The sequence below is a fragment of the Tamandua tetradactyla genome, chromosome 10, assembly GCF_023851605.1.
Source record: "Tamandua tetradactyla isolate mTamTet1 chromosome 10, mTamTet1.pri, whole genome shotgun sequence".
In the NCBI taxonomy this organism is placed as follows: domain Eukaryota; kingdom Metazoa; phylum Chordata; class Mammalia; order Pilosa; family Myrmecophagidae; genus Tamandua; species Tamandua tetradactyla.
Genome location: NC_135336.1, coordinates 86,010,703 through 86,025,687, shown reverse-complemented (window position 1 = coordinate 86,025,687; position 14,985 = coordinate 86,010,703). Strand labels below are relative to the sequence as shown.

Sequence of the window (14,985 nt, the reverse complement as noted above, 5' to 3'; positions counted from 1 at the left end):
AATCTATGCAAAGTATATGGTGTTCGCAGTGTCATCACCTAATTGTGTAATCACCACATTCAATTTTAGACCATTTTCATTGCTCCAAAAAGAAAAAATAGCAAATAGATGTAAAATCAAGAAAACCCAAAATACCCCATATTCTTTATACATCCCCATTATTGACTCCTAGGATTGGTATTGTACACTTGTTACTGTCGATGAAAGAATAGTAAGATATTACTGTCAACTATAGTACATAGCTTATAATAGGTATTTCCCCCCATATACCAGTCTGTTGTTAATTCTTTGTACAAGTATGTACATTTGTACTAGTTCATGAAATAAATTATCCATATTTGTAGTGTTTATCTTAAACAACAATCCACCTCAAGGTTCACTGTATTATGCAATCCTATATTTTAACCTCTAGCTTTTTTTCTAGTGATATACATGACTCTGAACAACTCCTTTCAATCAAATCTACGTATATTTCAATACTGTTCTTTATAATCTCAATAATAAAGCTGCACTCATCTCTGTTCATTCCCAAATATTTAAGTTTAACGTAGTTAAAAAGTATGCGTGTAATAAGTAACTGCTCCCCATTCTCTAGCTTCAGTGTACCTCTTAGTAACCTATACTCTACATTTTATGACTATGAATTTACATATTCTAGTTAAATTCTTACTTGTGAAATCTTAAAATATCTGAACTTTTTGTGTCTGACCTATTGTACTCAGCATTATGTCTTCAAGGTTCATCCATGTTGTCGCGTCCGTCAGGACTTCATTCCTTCTTACTGCTGAATAATATTCCACTATATGTGTATTCCACATTTTGTTTATCTAGTCATTAGCTGATGGACTTAGGTTGTTTCCAGTTGGTGTGCAAATGTCTGTTTGTGTCCCTGATTTCAATTCTTCTGGGTATATACTGAGTCATGTAATTGCCAGGTCATAAGGCAACTCAATATTTAGTTTTTTGAGGAACCACCACATCATCTTCCAGTGACTATAGCATTTTACATTCCCACCAGCAGGGAAAAAATGTTCCTCTTTGTCCACATCCCCCCCCTAACACTTGTAGTTTCCTTTTTGTTTAATAGCAGCCATTCTTATAGGTATGAGATGATATCTCATTGTGGTTATGATTTGTATTTTCCTAGTAGCTAAAGAAGATGAACACATTTTCATGTGTTGTTTAGCCATTTGATTTCCTCTTCAGAGAAATAGCTATTCATATCTTTTGAACATCTTATAACTGGGTTATTTGTCTTTTTACTGTTGAGTTGTAGGATTTATTTATATATACTAGATATCAAACTCTCATCATGTATGTGGTTACCAAATATTTTCTCCCGTTGAGTTGGCTGCCTTTCCCCCCATTTGACAAAGTCCTTTGAAGCACAAAACTATTCAAACTTGAGAAGTTTCCATTTATCTATTTTTTGTTTCATTGCTTGTGCTTTAGGTATAAAGTCTGAGAAGCGACCTCCTATCACTGGGTCTTGAAGAGGTATCCCTCTATTTTTTTCTAGGGGTTTTATGATACTGGCTCTTATATTTAGGTGTCTTCATTCACTTTGAGTTAATTTTTATAAAGGGTTTGAGGTAGGGGTCCTCTTTCATTCCTTTGACTATGGATATACAGTTCTCCTAGCACCATTTATTGAGAAGACTGTTATGCCTCGGTCAGTGGATTTGGGGACCTTGTGAAAAATCAGTTGACCATTGATTTGAGGCTTTATTTATGATCTCTCAATTTGATTCCATTGGTCAGTATGGATATCTTCATGCCAGTACCTTGCTATTTTGATGACTGTGGCTTTATAATAAGCTTTAAATTCTGGAAGTGTGAGTCTGTCCATTTCATTCTTCTTTTCAAGATGCTTTTGACTGTTTGCTGCCCACTTCCCTTCAAATATTTGATAACTAACTTTTCCAGCTCTGCAAAATATATTGTTGGAATTTTGATTGGTATTTTATTGAATCTGTAGATCAATTTCGATAGAATTGATATCTTAATAATAGCTTTCCCATCTTGAACGCAGAATGTCTTTGCACCTTTTTAGTTCTTCTTTGATACTTTTAACAATATTTTGTAGTTTTCTGTATACAGGTCCTTTACATCCTTCATTAAGTTTATTTCTAAATACTTGATTCTTATAGTTGCTACTGTGAATTGAATTATTTTTCATAATTATCTCCTCAGATAGCTCGTTACTAGTGTATAGAACCACTACTGATTTTTGCATGTTAATCTTGTATCCTACCACTTTGTTGAATTTGTTAATTGGTTCAAGTAGTTTTGTTGTAGCTTTCTCAGGATTTTCCAAATATAAGATCACATCATCTGCAAATAATGAGAGTTTTACTTCTTCCTTTCCAATTTGGGTACATTTTATTTCTTTTTCTTGCCTAATTGCTCTAGCTATAACTTCTAGCCCAATGCTGAATAACAGTGAACATCTTTGTCTCACTCTTGATCTTAGAGAAAAGGTTTTTGGGTGCTCACCATTGAGTACAGTGTTAGCTGTGAGTTTTTCATATATGTCCTTCAACATATTGAGGAAGTTTCTCTCAATTCCTACCTTTTTAATTATTTTTATCAAGATAGGGTGCTGAATTTGTTCAAATGCCTTCACAGAATCAGTAAGATGATCATGTGATTTTTCCCTTTTTGATTTCTTAATGGGTTATATTATATCAATTGATTTTCTTATGTTGAACTTCCCTTGCATTCCTGGAATAAAACCCATTTAGTCCTGGTGTATAATTCCTTTTAATGCGCCATTGGATTCAATTTGCAAGCATTTTGTTGAGAATTTTTATAGCTATATTCATTAGGGAGATTGGTCTTTACTTTCCCTTTCTTTTAGTATCTTGACTTAATTGCTTTCTTAACACTGCTTAAGCTGTCCACAATCTGCTTCAATTGCAGGGCTCATTCTGAGAGTGGAAGCCCGAGATGAGTTTCCTAATTCTACTGCCACCTGATAGATTGGCACTGACATAGTAGCCTTCAGGACTCCAGTATGTGCGTAAGGGTTACTCTGCTTCCTCTGATCAGGACCAGTGCCCCACAGTGGAAGCATAGCCTGGCTCCACATTGCACCATGAAGGCTTTAGGAAGGGGCCATCAAGTGTGCCACAAGTTTCTACTACCATTTTAATGCTGATTCTCTGGATTCAGCACACAACCTGTTACTTGACTCTTCAAACTATTTAGAGAGAGATTTTTGGAGAGAAAGATGGCTTTGCCAATTCTTGCTAGTTCAAATATTCCATGAGAGAACAGCAGCCTGGAGCATCTTATGCCACCATCTTGGTCAACCAGAAGTCCTGCAAAGTGATTGATCAAAGTTGTATTACATAGTGCAAATAACTAGTTTGTGTATCTTGAATAAATTATCTTAGCCTAGTATAATTTAGAACAAGCTGGAGGACAAGCTGGAATACTTGCAGTCCAGCTCTGGCTTTATATAATCTACTAGCTATGAGATCTTTGTAGAGTTCCTTCAAAGATTTCATTATATTCCTCAACAGTAGAATGCAAATACTGTTTTGGCAGATGATATGACAGTTATGTGGATAAAATTAAATAATACATATTAAAATATTTTATCACATTTAAACCTATTTGCAAATATAACCCAAACCTTGACTTACTCCTCCATCAGCTGTGCTCATCTCAGTAAATGGCAATTTATTCCTTCTGTTGCTTGGTCCTAAAGCTTTAGAGTCATCTTTGACTTTCCATTTTCTCTCACACTTGTGTCCATCCATCAGAAAATCCTGTCAGTACAATTTCCAAAATACACCCAGAACCTTGCTGCCTCTGGCCACCACAATCACTGCCACTCCAATCTAAATGGTTATCATCTCTTTCTTGTACCTTTACAGCAGTCTTTTAACTACTGCCCTGACTCTTTCCACCAGTGTCCTTTCCACAAAGCAAGGAGAACCATCACTTTATTATGTAAGTCAAATCATGGCATTCCTTGGTTGAACACAGTCCACAGGCTTCCATCTCACTTAAAGTCAAAGTCCTAGACCATTTTGACTGCAAGATTTGATGCCTCTTTTCTCACTGTTCTCCTCTTTAACTTCTGGTCCAACCACATTGGACTTCCTGAACTCATCACACTTGATAAATGTGTGCCCTCTTCCAGGACTTGCTGTATGCTCCTTCCTCTGCTTGGAGCCCACTGCCCCAATTGATCACAAGCCTTCCTCCAGAATTTTTTAAGTGTCTGGCAAATGTCACCTTCACAGAGAGGCTTCCTTGGATACCATAAATGGGTGGGAGGCCCTCTCCCCAACCCCTGCCTCTCTGTTTCCTTATCCAGTTGTATTTTTCTTCACAGATCTTATGTCACATATTTTGTTTAAGGGGAGGAAGTGACAGGGTCTCACTGTCTCCGCTAGAACGTCACTTCCATGACTGCATACTTAGTATGAATAAATGATTGAATGTATTCGTTCACATCAGAAGTTATTCTTAGGACTATGAAGATGACCGCAAGAAAAACAAGATTCTCTTGCCCTGCCAGGCATTTATTATAATTGTTACATGAAAACAGCCACATTCATTTGTATAGCCAGGGAAGTTGATTAGTGCCCAAAATTTAAGTGAAAGCAAGCTTGATATAAAGAAAATAAAGAAATAATACTAAAAGGATACTATTTTACTATTTAGAAATACTAAGAAGATATACTTTACTATGACACTTAAGAAATCAGGGCCCTGCTTCTCATACTTACTAGTGTCTTATAAAACACAATTTGAAGATCTGCTACAGTGCTGACAAGTCCCAGAGATTCTCATGAATATGAGGCAGACTCTAAAGAAAAAGGAAATTATAAAATAGGTCACTGCCTGATTCGCCTACCCATCATTCTTTATTTTCTTTTCATCCAGACTGGTTTCATTTAGACTCTGGACATCATCCAGTGTTTATTTTCATTTTATTTATAAAGTATGACTAGCAGGGGTCAGGATTTCACTCATGGTGACATGGTCAAAGAAGCACATTGGGGAGCAAGACACCTGGCTTCTAGGCCCAGCGTTATCACTAGCTAGTTCCTGAGTGAACTTCTCTCAATATTTTAATATATTTCCACATCATATTCTTTTGTATAAGATGAGGACTGCCTCCAACATCCCTCCTGCCTTTGTGTGAGACCATTTTAGGTCTCTGTATCATCTGTTTATATTAGAGACCTTAAAATTCCTATTAGAAAGTTTAATCCAAAATATATTACAAAACTAAAATAATCATGTTGGACTAAGTAAGTGACATAGTCAGCAGTGCATCTTCTCTTGGCACTACAGAAAATGCTGACACCTGTTTGGCAGTCACTGCAGGTGGCCCTAATGGACAGGGGCTTCCCTGTGGTTGAGCCCTCTCTCCATTTCAGAGGCAAAGCTCCAGGCAGGGAAACACACTTGGAGTTTTAGCATATTAGTCAGTTACCCACCCCCAACTTTTTATCTTAAGTAAGAATTTCAAATTAGATAATTCAGTTCCACAGACATCAGTCAAATGGCACAAGCAATGATATTTTTATTTAAATAACTAGCAAAGTGAAATATATAGGGATCTTGTTAGAAAACTACTTATAAAGGTATATAAATGACTTTATCTCACTGGTATAGACCTTTGGTACTAAATTAGCATTTCTGTGCTACCAATTTCCACAGGCTTCTGAGTATTCATCTCTTATATTTATTTCTGCTTTTATTCCTTTTCTTGAGTAGATAATAGGCTATAAGAGAGCTTATCTTATTTGAGATCCTCTATAGAGCCTCCTTCATAATGCTTCATGAGCCATGGACTATAAGCCTTCAAAAAAGTTTGTTAACAGCTTCGAGATTCCTTTCTTGTTTTTATGACAGTATTAAACTATTATTATCAAGTTGCAGAATTTTATGTTCCATTTTGTGTCTTGCCCCAGGAAATCTTGAGTTCTAGTAGAAGTAGAAATACCGTCTTCACTCTTCTCCAGTCAAACAGATAATTAAATCAATCCATGGTTCTCAGGTTAGCCTTCACATTGGAACAATGTGGGAATTGTCCAGTGAGCTGCTATCTGTGTCCTCTCCTGGAAAATGGGGATATCATTGGTATGGGATGTGGCCTGGGCTTTGGAATTTTTAAACAATCCCCAGGTAATTCTAATGTTCAAACAAATGTGAAAACCCACTGCTTTAGAGATTTCTATGCGATTACATGAAGACAGATTTTTTTTAAGTTGTGCTTACATATATTCCATCTGGTGCTATAAAGAACATAAAATAGCTCAGCAAAGATAATAAGGATGGTAATGTTTGTATAAATCTTTCAGTAAAGTTTATATAAATCTTTAATGTAAAGACTAGTTGCTAACACTCTCCTAAATTTGAACATCTCACTAAAAATGCATGCCGTGTGATAGTCTATTGCAATTTTATTTTGTTGTAAAAATAATTTTATAGCTGATTTTAAGGTAATCCTAACTATTTAAGGTGATTTACGCAAAGTAAAACTTTGCGTCTGTAAAGTAATCTTAACTATATTAAAAGTTTGCATGAAGGTAAGACGTTTAGAGTCATTCGCTTTGGTTACCCATTTCCTGTGTTTACTTATTTACATTCATTCTCTCCACCTCCTCTTTTCCTCTGCTGCCCTCTCCCTCTCTCCTCTGTGGACCTTCCTGTTCCCAGTAAGGGTTACACAGACGTGGTGAGGATACCTGAAGGGGCAACCCACATAAAAGTCCGACAGTTCAAAGCCAAAGACCAGACCAGGTTCACTGCCTACTTAGCCCTAAAAAAGAAAAATGGTGAGTACCTTATCAATGGAAAGTACATGATCTCCACTTCTGAAACAATCATTGATATCAATGGAACAGTCATGAACTACAGCGGTTGGAGCCATAGGGACGACTTCTTGCATGGGATGGGCTACTCCGCCACAAAGGAGATTCTCATCGTGCAGATTCTTGCAACAGATCCAGCTAAGGCCTTAGACGTCCGTTACAGTTTCTTCATTCCCAAGAAGACCACTCCAAAAGGAAACTCTGTCACTAGCCATGGCGGCAATAAAGTGGGATCGCAACCGTCCCAGCTGCAGTGGGTGACAGGCCCGTGGCTGGCCTGTTCTCGGACCTGTGACACAGGCTGGCACACAAGGACGGTGCAGTGCCAGGATGGAAACCGGAAGCTAGCAAAGGGATGTCTTCTCTCTCAGAGGCCTTCTGCATTTAAGCAATGCTTACTAAAAAAATGCTAGCCTGTGGTTATGACCTCGTACATGACGATAACTGGATAATTCATCACTGATACCATCGTGGTGAGTGGGAGGTCTACCAAAAGCACAGAAAGTCCTGCTTCAGTGGCCATTGTCAACAGGAGTCAAATTATGGGCAGAATCTGCTCTCTCCGACCAAATGAAAATGTGCACTGCTTCGTGTGACGATGGTGACCTTGGACTATAAAACGACTTGGGAGTTATTGAACATCCCCTGGGCCTACAAGAATGAATAAGAAAACACTGATGAATGTAGAAATCAGGGGACATTTGAAGATGGCAGAAGTCTCCCCTTTGTCACCTACCTCTTATAGAATGTCTTTAAAGACATCATAACCATTTTCACCCCTGATGCACAGTAGTTTATTTTTACTGTTTGTAAATACATTCTCCCTTGATATGTCACTTTATATCACTTGGTTCTATTAAAAAATTATATTTCTATAAAAAAGTGTTTGACCAAAGTAGGTCTGCAGCTATTTCAACTCCTTACAGTTTCCAGAAAGAGCTGTGGATGTTTTACTGGAAATTAAGAAGTTGCTGCTCTTTTAATAAGATTTAGTATACTCTCTGACTACAGGAGATAAAGTTTTAGTCAAAACCTGTTTGACAGCAAGTATCTTCTGAGAAATTCTCAAAAGAAAGAGGATCTCTGTGTATCTATTCATTTAAATATATACATGGGTCCACTTACTTAAGTCCCTTGACTGCCTGTATTTTTTCAGGCAGCCAGCCGAATTAATGCATAATTAGGATAAAAATATCACGTTTGCCAGTGTGTATGTTAGTAGTATTCGAGACTATAAAAATTCATTTTTTCACATCGGAATTTAAAAGGGAAAAAAAAAGCATATTTCATCACCGTTTCAAAATATATTTTCACAACTGCTTACAACTACTTTCTCTTTCAATGGCTCTCATCTCACAATGTGTATTATACATAAAAAAATGCACTGCAATAACTTTTTTTCTCACTCTCTTTACCTTCAACACTGGTGTACCTCTTACCAGCAAGCCTTTAAAATGCATTTGTTTCCACCTGTTTGTTTGGTACAAGGGTTCCGTAAGAACAGCAATGTGTTTTGTATTTCTTGTTGACTTAGCTTAACAGAAATAGTAAAGATCATTTGCTAGTTAGACGCCTCTAGAAGTGGTTATCATTAATACAGATAAGACTGTTTCCACACTATAGGCAAGAATGCACTTAAGAGGAAAAAAAAAGATGCAAGTAGATCACATTGTACTAAGGATTTTTCCCAATTGGAAAGCATTAGATTGTACTAATAAGTGTTGGAGTGACGAAACCTGATGACTTGGGGGAAGTTTCTTACTTTTATTGCCATAGCCTGTTTAGGTAGGTTGTAAGTTTGAATAGTTGGACAATGAAATATTTTTACAGTCATACACATAAAATTCTCATTCCAGGCAGCTGAACTGTAGCCCCCACCCCATAGCTCAGAAAATTTAAAGGCATTTCATTTCATTTAGATTTCTTTGTTGTTGTGAAATGTCACAAAGCCAGTTTTTTTAATAAAATTTTATAATAATCATACCAAATGTGCCTGTTGTTAAAGATTTGCATAAAAGAATGTTAGGGCTCCATTGCCTGAGTTCCATTAAGCCCATGATATTTTATTTTTATCATAAAATATTTTTAATATAAAAAATATGTATTTGATGCTTCTATAGCACACTCATTTCAGTGGACCAGGAGATTGAGTGGCTCGATGTTTAAGAAATTTCCTAAGAAATTATTTTGTAAAAAAATAATAACTGTTTTACAAAGCTCATAATCATGCTTTTGCTTTTCATAGACTGGCTTTGTCTTAAACATGGTAATTATTTTCTTAGTAAATTGTCAGTTAAAGAAATGAGGCCTTACTGAGACTGTAACTGACATTTGCTCACAGACACTAAGGGCAGGGAGAAAAACATGTCAAATCTGTCAGAATAACAGCATCCAAAACATCTACCACGCCAGTAGTTTGGTTGGGTGGAAAGAAGAATTAATAGACGCCAACGTTACTTTGTACTTTTTGGAAAATATTAGTCAAATAATCCAAATGTGACAAAATTTACTTTTATCTGTTATGGTTATATTCACAGCAACATTAAAAAAAAGCAGAAGAGTAAAAATAGCTGTATCTTACGCTGCTTTTCTATACTGTATACATAATATGATTTATCAGTGATTCGTATTATTTTTTCTTCAAAAGAAAATAAGGTCTTACACTTCTCATTGAAACGATCCTAGAGAGCTTAGAACAAATAAACCACTATTCTATGCCATTAAGAAGTTTTCTCCACTATTCTTTTTTCTTTTTGAGTATTAATAGATTGAGGAATGTATGACTAAATTCCTTAGAAAAATGATATAGATTAGAAACTGAAATTCAAGAAATGAAATGGTAAGAGGCTAAAAAAATGATAAACAAAGGGAGAACCCCTTATAACTCAATCTAATTCAGTCCAGTTGAACTTTGGACTGTGCTTTTGCCTTCCCACAATTGCATCTTGAATAAAAAATAACTTGGATTCAGGATGCTAGGGGTTATTTCCTCAAAAAGAAAAATGGAAGGTTATCTGAAAAAGTTCAGATTGGTAAGAATGAAATGAGAATCCAGAATAAGCTTCTTTAAATGGAATGGGAGTCCAGAATAAAATAACATTTATTTCTTTTGGAATATAGAAAATGTCGAATTAATTTATTCAAGAAATTCAACTTCCTTTGCCTTCCTGTGGAAACAGTTTTATACCATTAAACTAAGACCTAAGGGATTAATCACGAACAGAAAAAAGTTGCAACACTGAAAAAAAAATAGTAATTTATTGTTTTTGCAACTGGTATGTGAATTTGTGTGAAAAATTATTTATTCTTATTTAACAAAAATATGTGCAAATTCTTCTATATTTAAAATGTTTTGCTGTTGTCCTGCTTTTTTAATTTATGCTTCATGTTTGTGTATAAAGTACACTTTGTGAGTTTACATAATATACAGCACTGGTTGCTTTGTATTTTTTTACAGAAAACTTCTTGCATAAAACAGGTGTATATGTATATACTCCACATGTATCCTTATTCTGATACTACCATTTTCCTTTCTAAGGAAATTTTAAATTTAACCTTTTCATGAGATGTAATGTTCATTACTTGTTGTCACGTTAATAGGTCTTTTAAGTCCTAATAACAACTAACTTTTCTACATCACAGATAAGGAAAATGCTAATTCAAGCAAATAAAGGTCAAGTTTTAAACTTGGGTACATAAATAGAATGAAAGTTCAAAGAAGTCAAACACAATTAGGAACCAGGTCTACTTGTGTCGCTGATAAACTCAGACAAGGACCTGTTGATGTATTATATGAAAGTTATGTACACACAACCTCTGAGTGATATAAATCATATCAAAACCAAATATTTTCTCATGCTGTTTTAAAAACACTCTTTAAATTAATGTCATTTACTCTAGTGTCTTTAGAACTCTATAAGATGAGCTCAAACCATTTGGGTTTGTATGATGCAGTTGCTAAAAGAGGTCATAGTTATTTCTTCAAATACACTGATGGAATGTGGCTTTTAACTACTAATGAAGCTCCTGAAGTGATAAGCAGACTTGGGAAAGGCAGGGCCACCTCTGATAACATCTGCTTGCCTTTGACTATGATTTCATAGTCTCTTGACAGCAATAAGGCACAACATCCTTGGAACCACAGCACAATTGGCTAGATCAGTCTGTGATCTTCATCATTCCCCATTAACTTTCTCCTTGTTAACAGGGTTCTCATGACGGTTTAGGCGAGGACAGCAGCTGCGTTCAGAAGTCCAGGACTAGTGCCATGACTTACTTTTCACTGTCCGTGAAATAGATTGAATTTAATAATGGTCAAGCTTTGTTACTACTGTATAGCTGAGTGTGAAAATTCATTGATCTGATTGATGAATATTAATAATCCATTTCTCATTAAACTTGAGCCTTATGTCTTTGAAAGATATCACAGTTACAGAACAAAATAACTATCACTACAGAAATGGTCATTGAAAGCTACAATAGAACTGATTTCAAAGTGATTTATCATTTAGACACTGACAAGGGACTTTTATGTTTTCTCCATTATTTTTCTCATTTACCAACAACTGATAGCTTTAGATTGTCAAACAGGAAATTCAGCTTAGCCAACTAGCTCACTTAAAAAAAAAATCTCCAATAGCCCTCTGTTTGCATAAATTGCTGAAATGACATTTATCAAGTTATATCATCATGAAACAAACCAGGCTATAACACATAATTGTGTTCCACTTGATTAATGTATATGAACATGTTGAAATACAAAATCATGCCTAAGTCAGCCAGGAAACACAAGTACAGATGGTGTTCAGAGCAGCTCAGCATTCTATGTTGAATTGCCTTTGTGGTACCGTGATATCATTCTTAATGCAGGTTAATGGAAAAAGATAAACATGTTATTATAAAGATGTTGATTTTCAGAGGGAATAGGACTGAACTGATTTTCAAAGGGGATAGGGCTAACACTGATTAACCCAGTAACTGCACCCTGCTAATACACTTACACCTTAGCAATATGTTTGCTGTTTGTGGCCCTCAGCTTATGGCTCCAACACCTGTCCATAAGTCAAATGAAAAAACCAATAATGGTCCATTGTCCTATAGGGCACTGTCACATCAGAGTGACCCAGAGTCTACCACTGGGAAGAAAACTGTGATTTGTAAATAAAATAAAGCAGGGCACTTTTTTTTTTTTATTTTCCTTTGGCACATCCAAGGAACAATTATAATTTTTATAAAGGTGCTAACATCAGTTCTCAAATGTGGTCTTTTCAATTTACTAATTTTTTTCTACAGGGTTTTGTAATTTGCAAGAAAGAAGTCTAAGCTTTTTGAGACACAACATGAGTCTCTGAGTTTGGAAAATAAGCACAATGATCAACTGTGGTCAGAGTCAGTGAATTAAATCATATGTTTCAGGGCATGTTTAAGGTGATGTAGCAATTTGAGAAACAGCAGCCTTAGATGAGCCATGTCTCAGCACTTATTATCAGCATTCCTGTCAAACGTCTGTGCATACTTTTTGCCTGACTTATTTGAGCTCTGCAAATATTTGATGTCCATAATAAACGCCTAGCTACTCTAACTCAGTCTTTTTTTTTTTTTTTTAACAATTTACAACATAATAGAAACATTTCTCCTCTACTGAAATGTTTAGGACTAAACATTTTGTGAGGCTAGCCATTTTGCTTGAGAAATATGTATTCTTTCTGGATGAGGTTTTGATGTTAGGCACTCAGGCATGACATAAACATTGGTGATTCTTGCTACAATTAGAATTTGACAAATACAGCTTACATATAAGTGTGGCATATTAGCGAGAGGGAAGAAATCACATACATACTTTGTAAATAGACTTTGCAGTTAACTAAGCCAAATGCAGAAATGTGTTCAATTTGACACAAGCAGTAGCATGATACTTGATTTGTTTTAAAGTCTGCACGAAAAGTCAGATAATAACCTTTAAGTACAGCTGAGATCTTAAATTGTGAAATATATTTTCAAGGTGGAGTCAAATATTGAAAATTTACATGCTGTATCTAAGCAGTATAATGTAAGCTGCTTGTTATCCAGAAGAAATGGCATTTATCAGCAGACAGGATGCAGTTAAAAAAACAAAAATCTGGGAAAACTAAGATGGGTCTTGTTGAAAATGTCTTTTCAGCTTTGGCAAATTTCAAACCTGTATCAACTGTTGAAAAGCATTATTGTGTCTTGTAGCCTTCATTCCTCAACAGCTCTGTTATTCAGGTAAACTACTTGAACTGAGCTGTTTGGGATCTATACTGTAATATTTTTCATTGAGGAACAATATCCTGTTTTGTAAAGCATTTCCCTGTATGTGACTTTAAACTGTAAAATTAAACATTGGTTTTGTGGTTTCAATGAGCATAATAAATATAAATTATAAACTAGGTGAAAATATATGCTACAATTAAGATGCTTTAGAATTTTGCAATTTGTCCATTTAATTTTAATTTTCGGCATAAGTGTGGTAGCACTAAGCTAGGTCTTAAGGAAGCGCTGTACTGTAATTTCTATCATCCATCAACCACTTTGCATAGACAATTAATACTATTTCTGTCTAAGTTCAAGAATTATGGAACTGTTGCTCCAAGCCTTGTCCCCTTTTAACCTGACTCTCATCCCCTACATCTGCCTAGTATAGAAATTCTGGTGTAAACTTGAGTATTATACAAAAGATAGGTCAATTGAAGAAACGACAAGCATGTAGTTCGCCTGCTTCATTTTGTTGCTATGGTTTTTAAATCCAGACATAACCCATATATAAAATTAAAGAATTGAGATCATAACACAAGCATGGCAATTAATACAGGATTGAAATTCACTAGCAAAAGTCTTTTTTTTTAAATCTTTGCTAACAACTTACAGCTTCAACGTTCTTAAGAACATTACTTCCTTGGAAGCCCAAGATGATTATTGCTTAGTGTGCACTGCAAATGTGAATTTCCCTCTCATATCCAACAAGAGTTTAGAGTTGTGGTACTTTAAATTTTCTTCTTAGTCAGCTGTTTACTTTAAAAAGAAATTATTTAAGCACTTATTCTCATAATAATACAGTATATAAATCTAGTTGTTGTATTATGGCTAAGATTGATTGAACATCTCTTTGGGTCAGGCCCTGTGATAATGCCTCACAACCTTTCACTTGTTTCTCTCCATAACCGTGTGAGGTTAGTTTTAAGATTCCAATATTATGTATGATTATCACACCATAATAACTATTAATGCATATTCTACCATCACCAAGTGCCAGGTACTGTCAGAAGCATTTTGGATATTTATTATCAATTATTGACTTCTTTAAGCACAGAGGGACTTGCATTCTTATGGACTGTAGTTCATAAGACATTGAGTCTGAAGAAGGGATTGTAGGGTGAATGCGAGACTGTATAAGATTGGGAAAATGGGGTGAGGGAGTGAGTTAAGATGCCCTAATGCATGGACAACCTGAGTGATTTAGAAAAGTTCTCAAATGTCAATAAAAGTGACAGGGGAACTATGGGAAGCAAAAGGGTTGAATCAAGAGCTTAAGTGGTACAAATAACTGTTGTTAAAGGAAAAAGAATTTGATTTGGAAAACTTGTCAGTTGTTGGTTCAGGTTATTGTGTTATATTACCAGCTAATAATGAATTGAATTCAGATGAGAAAGGCGTGGGAATGGTTCCAGGGGTAGCTTTCAGATCAGGAGTAGAATGAACAAAGGAGAGGTTAGAAATGGAACTATGAACTTTTCAAAATCCCAAGTCCTCTTCAGTTTCTTGATACTGTGTGTCTTTCCTGATATATGATTGCGTGTTTTATCCATTCAATTTAACTCAATTTTCCCAAAGAATAAATAATGATATTTCTTTAGGAAGGCTCAGATGAAGGTGTGTTTTTCTTGGTTTCCCTCTGTTTCTGTTTCCTTGGCTGCTCAAGCAAATACCATACAATGGATATTTATTAGTTCATGGTTTTGAGGTTAGGAAAAAATCCAAATCAAGGTGTCATCAAGGCAATGCCTTCTTCCCAAAAACTGGTGTTCTGGGACTGGCTGCAGGTGAAAAGGTGATCCTGGGTCCTGGGCCTTTCTGTTACATGGCAATGTCCATGGCAGCCTCTCCTGGGCTCTCCCTTCTATTC

General features: G+C 35.6%; 1 protein-coding gene across 1 annotated transcript in view; it reads left to right on the top strand.

Annotated features, from left to right (window-relative positions):
- ADAMTS5 (ADAM metallopeptidase with thrombospondin type 1 motif 5) overlaps positions 1-13,275 on the top strand; it is a 57,352-nt gene extending 44,077 nt beyond the window's left edge. Inside the window, exon 9 of the mRNA XM_077118785.1 lies at positions 6,688-13,275. Within this exon, the coding sequence (XP_076974900.1) occupies positions 6,688-7,255 (568 nt within the window). The 3' untranslated portion in view covers positions 7,256-13,275. The remainder of the gene's footprint in view (positions 1-6,687) is intronic.
- Positions 13,276-14,985: the final 1,710 nt, after the last annotated feature.